The following is a 13,295-nucleotide window of genomic DNA, read 5'->3' as shown; positions in this document are numbered from 1 at the left end:
CTGCTAGTAGGTGCCCATTCAGATGCACAGATGCACCAGGGGACATGCTGGAGAACTTCATGTTCATCCCTTTGGAATAAACTTTAAGTTTCAGGGATGTCTTTCAAACCACTGGCTGTGAAGATGGCTTCAAGTTACCCCGTGGTGTTATAGGGAGCAACAGAAGAGTACGATTTGTGAACAAAATATAAAACCTAACGTTTTATTCTTAACTATGTTAAAACTATGAGTAGAGATGAAAATCAGTAATGAGAGCAGAATGGAGGTGAGGGAGCTATCTTGACAAAATAAGTGGTCTTTAATTCCTTCCCTTTCCCTCGATCGTAAAAGTCTTGCGATCATTTTGGATATTTGCTGATTGGTAACTTGGAGAGATAACATTATCTGGGGAGGCTATGTGATGGAGTGTTTTCTTTGTGCTGCCTCACCCTTCCCAATCCCCAGGAGGAAGGTTCCAGTAAGCACCCAACATACAAGATAAGGGAGAGAAGTAAGAAATGCAGTTTTTAATTTTTTTTTTCAACGTTTATTTATTTTTGGGACAGAGAGAGACAGAGCATGAACGGGGGAGGGGCAGAGAGAGAGGGAGACACAGAATGGGAAACAGGCTCCAGGCTCTGAGCCATCAGCCCCAGAGCCCGACGCGGGGCTCGAACTCACGCACCGCGAGATCGTGACCTGGCTGAAGTCGGACGCTTAACCGACTGCGCCACCCAGGCGCCCCAAGAAATGCAGTTTTTAAGTATCAACTCTACCTTTCAACTGTCCATACAATATAGCCTTTCATCCTTTCAGCCTCGGCAAAGGTCACTTTTTGTGGTTTTTACCAGCATTCCCAAGCAGCACAAATGGCCCCTTAACTGGTGCTCGGATAGCACTGTACCCATACCTCTGTGTGACATTTATCACTTTAAATTGTGGTTGAATTCTGTACAGAGCCAGACAATGAGCCCGTCGGTCATGAGGGTGGAAGGGAACTAGTGGCTTACCTGATGAGATGAGGCACACACGCGATGTTGGCTATTTTTGAGGTGAAAGGGGAGGCCACAGATGCCTCCTGCTCTGACAGTGAAATGCCCGCATGAGCCATTTTCAAAGCCTAGAAGGATAAATCCATGTTACACCCATGACTCCTCGGGCCATGTTCTAACTGAACACCATGAGCTATTCTTCACATTATTGAGTTTATAACCCTGTAACCTTCCAGCCCTGGGTGTCTGTTTATGCTGTCCCTCCACATGGAGTACTATCCCCCTCCAGATCCAGAAAGTCATCAACCAAAGAGGCGCCAGCTAAACGATGCTCCTGGGGCAAAAGACTGGTGTGTGCGTTCATATGCATGTGTGTGCATTGCTTGTGCAGATGTAGATGTGATAAGCAAAAGGAAGGAATCATTCAAGAAGTCAACTGAAAAGGTGATAGCATTTGGATGGGTATGTGTGGGGGTCTTCCTCATCACAGTTCTTACACTCAGCAGACCATCTTCACGAACGATAGGAAAAGATATCAAATCCCCACCTATCTCTGGGCTCCCTGATATAGCCAACCAGTTAACTGTTGGGACGAGGTACGGGGCTCACAGCCATCTTCACTGGAGACAGGGACCGAATCGTACTTATCACACATCCTTCCAGGACCTGTGTTGCCTCACTAAAATAAAGGCTAATTCATTGTCGCAAGACTCGAAATGGCCCAGAGAGAGCATAGAGCAGACAGTGGCCAATAAGCAGGCCAGAGTCAATTTTTTAATCCCATAAGAATTGTATGAGCATAAAATGAGATTTCGTAGTTCTGTAGTTCTGTAGAACCGCAAAGCATCTGTTTACCGTGGCTGGCACATACTAAATTCATGTTCAATACACATTAGAATATTTCCTTCTCCCTCTATTCTCTCTTAGTATTTTGTATCTCTATTACATATATTAAGATCATCTGTTTTATGCTTGGGTTAATATATAATTTTTAATGTTTATTTATTTTTGAAGGAGACAGAGCATGAGCGGGAGAAAAGCAGAGAGAGAGGGAGACACAGAATCCAAAGCAGGCTCCAGGCTCTGAGCTGTTAGTACAGAGCCTGACACAGGGCTCGAACTCACGAGCTGCAAGAGCATGACCTGAGCCGAAGTCGGATGCTTAACCAACCGAGCCACCCAGGGACCCCGGTTTGGGTTAATATTATGCATGATTCTTTCCACCACTAGATAATGAATATTAGGGGGCAGAGACTATGTCTTTTTTTAGCACTTATTATTTGTTTTGTTCTAATTTCTACATAATTATGGGAATGGGTAACTCATTTTAGGTTTTGAAGCATAGACTAACAACGAGCGTCTTCTCGTGACGCATTAGGTAGAAAAATTCATAATAGATCTCTAAGCGTGAACACAGTTTTTCACAGAACTTAGACGAAAATATTTAAAAAGAGAGGAACACAACTACCCAGATCCTAAGGATCTAGTAGGCTTTGGAAATACAAAGCAATCCCGTTCAGTTTTGGGCTGAAGATTTTGTACTGAAAATATTTGCTTACGCACATAAATCTTCAAGGTGGGCTATTAATTCAACCATATCTTCAACACTCAGGGTCTAAAACACGTACTGCTTTCTCTTGTGTATGGGAAGGCATCTGCTGAGAATTATTTAATTTAGGCCTCTCTATAGTTTGTCATAGCCACATAGTTTGGTCTGCGATTTCACTGATATGTTATGCATACATGATTTTATACATAATTCAACACTTTAAACCATCAGTTTCAAACGTTTCCTTCACTCGGCCTTTACTACTCATGTGTTCTACTCACCCCACAGTCATTAGCTCCATCTCCGCACATGCCCACGTAGTAACTGCAGGGGATGGATAAAAAACATTAATGCCTTAACTCCTCTCTTGGGTAATTTTCATCACAACCAACTCACACGTGATGTATGTGTGTGTGTTGAACACACGTGGCATCAGGCTCGTGGCAAATGACTTGGAGAGAAATATCCCCAGAGGAATAAGGCTGTTGTATTTAAGTTGTTTCCACCATGTGGAAATGACAGTGATTTTGCCAAGGACGGCCACCAAGAAGATTACACATTTCAAAACAAGTCCTGGGTGATTGTATCCATCAGGGCTAAGTTTAAGCGTGTGCAGCCATAATCACAGCACTTCCCACACCTGATGCACCGAATAACCTGATCCATCTGTGTTTTTTGGTGGCTGATGCCCCTGGAAGTTTAGACATTAGGATGAGAAACCTTTGGGAAATGGTTGAACAGATAGAACCAAAAGCATATACACATAATCTGGAGGCATTCTGGAGTGATATGAGAGCATATGCTCCTAATCGCTACCAGTTTGGTGTGCAAACACCACAGCATGAATACAAGAGTAATAACAACACCAATACAGGCAAAAAATAAAGTTCTTGGACAGTTTCCTTATGATTAGCTGACACATAAGAGATGGTCATTTTTATAAGTCAAAAATGGTCAAAACAAACTCATAAGATTCAACCCAATATTTGGCAGGTATATACGAAAATATTCTTATAAACACTTCATGGGCTCTCACGCATGTCATGACTGTGTACATTTGCTGAAGTGGGTCCTTTTCTTCAGGCTCAAATCACATATTTAGTCTTTATATCACACAAAGAATCTTACATCTTCAAGTGCTCCCTGAATTCAGAAGACAACTCAGACAACCTTATGTGCATTGTCAGTGATAAAGTCAGGAGGAATAAGATGGGGAAATCGAGAAGACAGTTCATTCCGAGACAGCATATTTTCCTGAATTAATTTTTCTTTAAGGGACTATAGCTTTTCAAAAGTAAGCATATAAATTGGCAAAATTTCTTAGGCATTTGAGATGGGTAAAATTACTTTCTTCGGCTATTATCATATAATGACCATGTAAGTAAAATAGTCACTTAAACACTGGCTACTAACCCAGCCTCAAGGCATTATGGGAGTTGACAGGCATTCTTTTTAAAACTTCCCTAAGAATGTTTTGGCAACACAAAATAATAGTGAAAGGCAGTCTCCTGATTTTAGCTACTACTTGTCAGTAATTATCTGAAGTTTCACTACTCTCTTTCCTTTTCACTTTCTGGAAATATGTAGCTCAGAAATTATAACATTCCCAGAAAATTATAGGTAGGTCTGGTCTCAAGAAGAACCATTTCACTCTGATGTACATGGTTATATTTTTGAAGGAGATAAAAAAAAGGACTTTTTTTTTTTTTTTTTTCCTTTGGCCTCCATACCCAAACCATTGCCAGGGCCACATACAGTGAGACTATCATTCCACCTCTTTCCTACTGGTCCTGGAATCATTCACATATCTTCTAATGGACCAACCTCAAATAATTCCAGGGGATGACCCACACACTTCCTCATTTTTCTCATTCTGAGATATATAAGCCCCTATTTTTTCTATTCCCTACATCCAAGCAGAGGATCTTCCTTTAAGTTATGCTGTATGGGCCACAGAAGGAATGCTGTATGGGGTAGGCAGCTTCCAAAATGGCTCTATGATCGCCATCTCCTGGTGTTCAAGACGTTATATAAAGCCCTTCCCTGGGTGTGGGCTAGACTCAGTGACGTGCCTCTAATAAAGAGAATACAGCAAAAGTGATGGGATGTCTCTTCTGAGATGAGGATATAAAAAATGGTGATCTCTCTCCGTCTCTTTTGCTCACTCTTGTGGATGCTAGCTACCACACTATGAGCTGCCTTATGAAATGATCCATGTAGCAAGGAGCACAGGGTGGCTTCTGTCCAACAGCTACAGGGAACTAAAAAATCCTGCCAACAGCACGTGAGGGAGGCCAGTGGCAGGTCCCTCCTCCTCCAGCACTGAGGTAGCTGCAGTCCTGCCTAACACCCAACTGCAGCCTTGTGAGAGGCCTGAGCCGGAAGACTCAGCTCGGCACACCTGGCTTTCTGACCCGTTGGAATGTAAAATAATAAGTGGTGTTATTCTAAGCCACTAAATGTGGGGTTAATTTGTTACGCAGCAATAGTTAATGAGTACACTCTCCTTTCGTGCAATAATACCTACTTTAATTTCTGAAATTCTTCAATAAGACTAGATTTCTGCCCAGGAGACATTCTTGCAAAAATGGTTCCATTCACCAGGATCTAAAGAGAAAAACAACTACTGCAATAAGAGGATGAAGAACACTTTTTTTTAATTTTTAAAGTTTGTTTATTTATTTAGAGAGAAAGGGACAGAGAGAGAGCAGGGGAGGGGCAGAAAGGGAAGAGAGAGAGAGAGAGAGAGAGAAAGAGAATCCCAAGCAGGCTTTCTGCTGTGAGCACGGACCCACCATGGGACTCGATCTTATAAACCACGAGATCATGACCTGAACCAAAATCAAGAGTTGGACACTTAACCACCCGAGCCACCCAGGAGCCCCCAAGGAAAATTTTTTTTAAAAAAGAACAGCCCTGAAAGTCATTCCCAGCCACTGTTTGAATATAGCAATAGGTGGTATGTCGTTAGCCCAAATGTCAGGACAGGGAGAAAGGGGACTCAATGCTTTAATATTTAACTTTCACTTTCATCTCCCATCACAACTTTATGACTTTTTTCCTGGCCATTTTTCTGAGATTGGATAAGCTCTAGTTAATAATAGCTGAAAAGCAGCAGAGTATATGGGACAAAAATGCTTAAGGAAATACAGTTCTTTCTACTAAACACTATCACCACAATTGCAGCATAGATAGAGGAAAAGCGATAGGTGAGGAGTGGAGCCCAACGTTCCATTCTCAGCTCTGGTCCCACTAGCTGGGCAAAGCTTAGACAAGGGACCTAAACTCTCTGAGTCTCAGCTTCCCCATCTCCTCAATTAGGTACTGCGCTAGAGCTTTCTAGAAGCCTCTGGGGTCTAGATTCAATGGTCTTGTCTGTTAAGGTGACAGAATTTTCAAGAAACTGCTAACAGATGGTTGCTTGCCCTCAGCTTGTGCTCCACTTATCTCCTTCACACTGACAGCACAACCCTGCACAGCACTATTTTTAAATAGACACACAGAGGACAAGATAACAAATGATTTTGAAAATAAACCACAGGGTCTTTGTTTCCTGCTGCTGTAATTTAAGAATCCAGACAGAAAGGGGAATAGAGCTCAACCTGACATGAGTTGGTGGCTTTCAGAGAGAGGCTGACCCACAAAACAGGCAGCACATTTGGAACTATTTGGAGGTCCTCCCTGCTGGGGAGGGAAAGGAGGAGTCAGACTGGGATTGGGCTGACCATGGGGGGGGGGGGGGTGAAGAGCTGTACCAGAGCTCAGACTCTGAAGAGGGGGTTATGTGCATGTGCAGGATCAGGTAGGGCTGGGGAACTTCTGAAGGAGCACATTTGGGGGTGTTTATTCCCCAAATCTGAGACAATCTCACTGATCATCACCTTCACTATTCTCTTCTTTTTTTTGTTTTTTGTTTTTTTGTTTTTTTTTTTTTTGTTTTTTTTTTTTTGCCTCACTAATTTGAGAGCAAAACAAAACACTGCATTTCACCAGTACTTACTTTTGGAAGCAAGCTGTTGAAATGCTGAAATATCACTTGGTAGGATTTCCCACTCATTGCAAAATGGTAACAGCTCCCTCTTGCTCCATCAGGCACCGAACTGCTCCCAATGTTAACGCAGGTTTCCTAAATTCAAAAAGGCATTGTTTCCACATGGGCTCTTAAAGAATGTCTCTGCTTTCCTATGTTTTATGGAAGGAAGTGTATTCAAGTTATGCAATAATGTGAGGGCCAGCAAATACATAATGTGCAATTTGTCCATGGAACCTAGACTCCGATGAAGAAGACACTCAAAATGTCCTTCCCAAATTATATGAACATATGAGACATTGACAACACAATGCTCAGGATCATGTCCTAGGAGTTCATACATGTATGTCAGTCTGCTGAGGAAATCCTTCCGAGGTACCCGTTAGTGATTCCAAGGAAGAGTAGAAAACATTCTTCCCTCCTCTTTCCTCTCCTCTTCATGCTTTTATTTCCTAAGATCTTTTACCAGTCATTCACTCACCAATCATTCCCCAATTTCTTCCTTGTAAAATAGGCAGACTCTTTCTTCAGAGCCTAGCTCCTTATAGCACCTGCCTTCTCCCCACCTCAACAGGCAACATGTTCCTTCATGGTGTTCCACTCCTCTTCCATGCCCTATGTTCCATTGCACCGGCTCTTTCTCTCCTGCCCTCCACTTGTCAATGTGCTCCCATCACTGCAATCTAGCTCTACCTGGCTCAGCCCCAAGAGAGAGCACCCGATGAATGCACATGCACTCACAGTGTTGACAGCTGATCATGCTTTTTCATGCAACATTTCTCAGGGGCCCTTACATTAGTGTAGAACTCTGAGTTCAAATAGCATAGAAGGTGAGAACATTCTTTTCACTAGAGGGATTCATCTTAATATTCTGAATTGGGAGGCAAGGAGATACACCCCTCTCTTTCCACACCCCTTCTCCCAACTGCAAAATAGCCAACAAAAATATGCTTAAAGCATTCCACGTGAGGCAAGGAAAGAATTCCTTCTGCTTTCAATAGAAAGTTGGATAGGGAAAGTGTGGTGGGAGGGAGCCAGACTACCCAGCGATGGCCAAAACTTCAGTAAAGGTATTAAATTAGTGAGTCGGTAGTGTGAGTGGACTGTTTGTTAAAAATTAGTGAAGACCTGATTTTTATCACACAGTGAAATGGAGGCAACATGCATTGACACAGAAGCAAGTGAGTTTGCAAGGATATAAGCACCAGAAATCTGCTGAAAGTGCAGATAGAGCTGTCATCTTTTACAGCCAATATGATGGGGTTTGAGCCAAGTAGGGGTAGGGTCACTGTACAGTTGTGCAGTTTGTATACTGTACCAGGCCTACTCTACATTTAACAATCCAAAGGGCTGGTCAGCCTGAAGGAAGGGAGCATTTTTGTAATTTATCACCTGGAGGACCATCTGGAATTCAGATAGGCAGAGGTGCCACATTTAATGCTGGGATGTCAGGCTGCAGCCCATTTTTTTCACAGAAGCACAGGAAATTTGCTATCTCGAAAAGCTTGACACTTGCTAACTTAATGTCACAAACACAGCACAATCTAAATGGCCATGGATCTGGGGGCTCCTGGGTGGCTCAGTGGGTTAAGCGTCCAACTTCAGCTCAGGTCATGATCTCACAGTTAGTGAGTTTGAGCCCCACGTCGGAATCTGTGCTGACAGCTCAGAGCCTGGAGCCTGCTTCAGATTCTGTCTTCCTCTCTCTCCGCCCTTCCTCAGCTTGCAATCTGTTTCTCTCTCTCTCTCACAAAATAAACATCAAAATTTTTTTTAACTTAAAGAAAAAGTATTTCTGAAAAGTCTTTAAAAAAATAAACAAGTAAATGCCCATGGATCTGGGTGCTATCAGACAGACCTAAATTTGATTTCCTGCTCTGCAACTTGCCAGTGGTGTGTCTTGGGCAAGTTTACCTTGTTGGACCTCAGTTTTCACATTTGTGAATTGAACAGTTTGTCAACTGTATAGGCCAACTATGAGATTCATTTTTTTTTTCAACGTTTATTTATTTTTGGGACAGAGAGAGACAGAGCATGAACGGGGGAGGGGCAGAGAGAGAGGGAGACACAGAATCGGAAACAGGCTCCAGGCTCCGAGCCATCAGCCCAGAGCCTGACGCGGGGCTCGAACTCACGGACCGCGAGATCGTGACCTGGCTGAAGTCGGACGCTTAACCGACTGGGCCACCCAGGCGCCCCTGAGATTCAAATGGGAAATGTGGACATAAGTTCCCAGCCACATTGGAATCATGGGCTGATGCCAGCTCCCAACCCAGAGATTTGGATTTAACCAGTAAAACCTTGGCACTGGAAGCTTTAAAACTCTTCCAGGTGATTTCTTCATGCAGCCAAGGCGAGAAGTGCTAGTGGAAATGCTAAATGCTTTGCAAACTTCAGAACCTCCAGCTGTGAAGGGTTTTGACTTTGGTGACTTCTAACGCCCAGAGAAGGCTGCCCAGGCCAGGGCTGTATGCCATCAGCCCAGGCCACCAAGGGGCCTTCTAACATTTGCTCACATTCTTCTCTGGTCCATTCTCCTGGTTCTCAACCAGCTGCCAAGTCACAGAGGCAGGAACAAAATCTTCTGGTTCATTGGCTTCAACAAGGATCACTTGGCTTCCTCCAGGAATCATTTCAGAATTCTTTGCCACAGTAATCGCTGTTTGAAGGTTGTCACCTAGATGACAAAGAGAGTCAGCTTGCTTTCTGTGTAAATCTCTCAGCAGCTCAAATTGAGCTTTGCCTCCTCTGAGTGGGCATACCCCAATATTGGTGCTCTTTCGGGGGCATTTCCCACTTTTGTCTTTATTTGATAACCATTTGTCTGTCCCTCTTGCCCAAGCCTGTCTGTCTCTAGTGGTCAAAAACAATGTCTGCATCTCCCTGCCACAATGGCAGCATGTCTTCAACATTGAATATTTCCAAAACATGCAAGGATGAATAAGGAAATGGTTACATGCTTTTTGATGAACCCTCAGAAGACTGAGAGCCCCAAGTGGTGAAGATAACACGGGCCCACTCCGATCGCATGGAACCATTTTGGGGATCTGGATTGCAGTCAAACAGAGACTAGAACACTGAGGGCTGGGCCATGCGTGGACTGGATCAGCATATGCTATGCCTGCCCCACAGCCCTGAAGGACAGCTCAGTAGAGTCTTACACCCTTTACACAGAAGTCTCACTGGGGTTCTTGATGAGCACATATCCGTTCTTGTGTTTAAACATTTACTGTGAGCCTATTAACTCTGGACCAAGCCCAAGTAGGGAGAAGGGGCATTAGACAAAGAGAATGAAGTATGGTCTCTGCTACCAAATCTCACAGTCATCTTGGGGCTGCTGCACTTGTGCCGCAAGAACAGGAGTCAAAGAACAGTAACACATGACAGCTAAGTATTTTTCCTTCTGCCTCAGCCACATGAACCCACTTAGCTCACATGGTCTTTTTCTGACGCCTGGGATACATTGAACGTGTCAGGCCTCCAGAAGCACACACCTGTAATCATCACGGTCCTGATGCAGGCTTCATGCAGTTCCTTCAAGACTGGCTTGCTTTCTTCTTTCAAGCGATTCTCCATTATGAGAAGTCCCAGAAATGTCAAGTCTGACTCCACCTTCTCTCTTGGGATTCAGAAGAAAATATTAAACTTATTTATGGAGTCTTGATGGTTGAATTTATTTCTTCCTTAAAAAACTTTTTCTAAATTTTATCAATGTAATGCATGCATATGTTTTAAAAATAAAAAAGAACCCAAAAGCTTATGATGAAAACCAATAGTCCCTGTCTCCACCCCTATTCACGCCCTCTCCTTCCCAGGGGCAACCATTTTTATATATTTTAGCAACTTCTTCCATTTTTGAACTCCATTTTTTAAAAGAATGTGTTTATCTATCAACTCTTCTGTTGGTTTCTAAAATTTTTGTTAATCACACATATTTTGTTTTTAATTTCAAAGACCTTTTTTGTGACCTGGTAATCAGTTTAGTTAGGCATTTAGTAAGTCTATGGGATAATACAGTAACAGTTGAATATGGAATCATTCCTTTCAACCTCCATCTGTAACCTCCAGAAAATATATGATATCAGCTAAGCCTTCAAAAAGTTATCAGAATTTGAAATTGGAAGCTTGGAGTCTAACTGGGTTACACTCATTTTGTAGGAACTCACCTCAGGAATGGAATAAATCTCAGGTGACTTTTTAAAAAGTCAACGTGGGGGGCCAAGATCTCTTTCTTAATCTCGCGTTGTTCCTTTTTCTGCCCAGGGAGGAGTTAAGATTGCAGGAGAAGCTGGAGACCTAAGGACCTAACCCTGTTGGGTACAATCTCCCATGTTCAGTCCTGTCCCACGTCTACCTTCCACAGTACGTGATAGAGCTGAGTCTCTGCCTGTCAGGCTCTACAGGGTGGAGCAACTTCCCTCTCACCATCTCTCTCTCTGGCATGGCGTAGACCACACTTCTTCCATCCCTACTGATTCAGACTCCATTCACCACCCCCCACTTACTTTTCATCTTACAGAAATGATAGAAATCTCCTGTCTGCACTTAATCACCTCTCTAGTTTTCTTTGATGTTATTTCTTTTCTATCATGCTGGTAGGACTTGGGAGATAGAAGAAATAAACACGCAGTCAGTAAACCTTCTTCAAGAGAAAGAGCAGAGTTGGATTTCTTGATGAAAAATATTACTCAGACTTAGATGGGAACACAGTGAGGTTACTTCTCTCTGGAGTACGGAACAAGTTACTCCATCTTTCATTCAAAAGTCCACTCACCAAACAATCACTCTGTTTTAGACCTTGTATTGGGCACTTGCTGAGTACTCAGATTATCAGATATGAATCCTGCCTCAGTGATCTCGGAGAATATTATGAAAGACCTACCTTAATAGAGAATGTGTTAAATTTCTATCATTTAACTTCATAGCTGTCTATTATACATTGGATTCATACTTTCCCATTAGCTAGAACTAAAACAAAGAATCGTCCCACCAGTTTCTTCCAGTTTTGGTCTCTATTTGAGGACTCTTCCCTTTTTCACCAATTCAGGCACTTGGGCCTCTTGCTACCTTGCAACATTCCCGGCAAATCCCTGTGTCAGGGCCCTTGCACTCACTCTTCTGGCTGCCTGCAATACTCTTCTTCTGGATATCCTCATGACATATCTCTGTTCAAATGGCACCTCTTCAGAGGACTTTCCCTGATCACTCTATGTAAAATGGTATCATGATCTATCTTTCCCAATTAGGATATAAGCTTCTGAGGGCAAAGATTGTCTCACTTCAGAATCTTCAGTGCCTTAAAGAGTATCTCGTGCACCCTCAAACTCAATAGAAATTTGCTAAACCAATGAAAGGGAGAATTTTGACAAAGTATTTCTTCTGTTTGTTAGTGTGGGGTGTTTTATTTTTTCCAAAAAAAAAAAAAGAGAGAGAGAGAGAGAGAGAGAGACAGAAAGAAACTCTTCTACTTCCCTTTTATGACACACCAGTTTTTAAAGAAGTTTTTGATCTTTCTGATTCGAAAACTTTGCAAAGTATAATTTGATTCTAAAAAAAAAAACTGAAAACATTTTTCCCTTACTCTGTTTGAAAATAGTAGCGAAATTTTAAGAAGCATAATAGGATCCTGATATTCTCTGGGAAAATCTGAGATGATTGGAAATCTAGCACATTTGATCATCACTTTCTTATTCTGTTATATTTATAATAATGTCTACTCATCAGTGACTTTTAAATGAGAAAATCACAGCTACATTAGTGTGTGGCAGCTGGGTGGTGGCAATATTCCTTGTCAAACTACATGAATTTTTTCTTCACACATAACCTTAGCTTTTGTTATTAAAATTTTTGCCTTGAGAAATTACAAAATCCTGTGTGTTATGGGTCTTCGTGCTTGCTCAAGAATAGCTAACACCTTTAATGTTAAATTTGAGAGTGCCATAGTTTATTTCATTGATTTCAAAATGAGCTTTGTGATTCTATTTAGAAGATTAAAATGTCATGGCTGAAAAGCTCCTTAAAGATCATCCAATCCTACACTTGAGAGACGGGGAAATAGACACAGTGCAAGGAAGGGACAAAGATTCTATTAGAACACATGGACATAGCTTGTAAACAGTAACATTGAACCAAGGATATCCACATCTTATGTGAAGGTGCTAATTGTATATAAGTGAGGGTTTCTCTATCAGCAACACTACATCGAAGATAATGCATAGTTTGTTGTTCAATGTTCCGCAGTATTTCACTACTCCTTTGTCTTAGACAATTCAAAAATAACCTTTAAAAACTGAGAAACATTAAAAGAGAAAAGAATCTGCAGATTATACTCTAATGAGGACATCTTATCCATTAATGTAATTAAGAATACTGAATCCTATTTCATATAACTCAACTTAGACTCACTACATCTCCAGGTCTGAAACCAGGTTTAAAGCATACTGGAGGTCAGTGTGTCACAGCGCCCACTCTCTCCTTCTCAACCCGTTTGTACATGGGACCCCCAAGCCAGTCAGCCACATAATGTTCCAAGATTGAAGGAGTGTTGGCTATTTTTGATTGGATGATGGACTGCCGGGCAGAGATAGCTCACTGACAGCTGGGAGTCAAGAGATCTGGACTACCATCTTTGTTCTACCTCCAACCAGTCTTCCCCAGTGTGGCTTACGGTTGCCCGGCTCCAAGTTAGGAGATTGGATGAGACGACTTTCCATCTCCAGGAGGCTTCCTCGTGATTGGAGCTGTC

The 13,295-nt window shown here is 42.3% G+C and overlaps 1 protein-coding gene across 1 annotated transcript in view; it reads right to left on the bottom strand.

The window, feature by feature from the left end:
* Nucleotides 1–13,295, bottom strand: part of LOC124500936 (probable cation-transporting ATPase 13A5) — a 115,713-nt gene that overhangs the window by 26,931 nt on the left and 75,487 nt on the right. Inside the window, exons 18-23 of the mRNA XM_047064797.1 lie at nucleotides 10,045–10,169; nucleotides 9,067–9,227; nucleotides 6,521–6,646; nucleotides 5,048–5,127; nucleotides 2,802–2,844; nucleotides 990–1,099 (exon numbers count right to left, since the gene is read on the bottom strand). Coding sequence (XP_046920753.1) covers nucleotides 990–1,099; nucleotides 2,802–2,844; nucleotides 5,048–5,127; nucleotides 6,521–6,646; nucleotides 9,067–9,227; nucleotides 10,045–10,169 — 645 coding nt within the window. The remainder of the gene's footprint in view (nucleotides 1–989; nucleotides 1,100–2,801; nucleotides 2,845–5,047; nucleotides 5,128–6,520; nucleotides 6,647–9,066; nucleotides 9,228–10,044; nucleotides 10,170–13,295) is intronic.

Source organism: Lynx rufus, unplaced genomic scaffold (genome assembly GCF_022079265.1).
Source record: "Lynx rufus isolate CCGP_SWC_20201006 ecotype Redwood Valley unplaced genomic scaffold, mLynRuf1.p SCAF_64, whole genome shotgun sequence".
Classification (NCBI taxonomy): Eukaryota; Metazoa; Chordata; class Mammalia; order Carnivora; family Felidae; genus Lynx; species Lynx rufus.
This window is presented reverse-complemented; position numbering and strand designations above follow the sequence as displayed.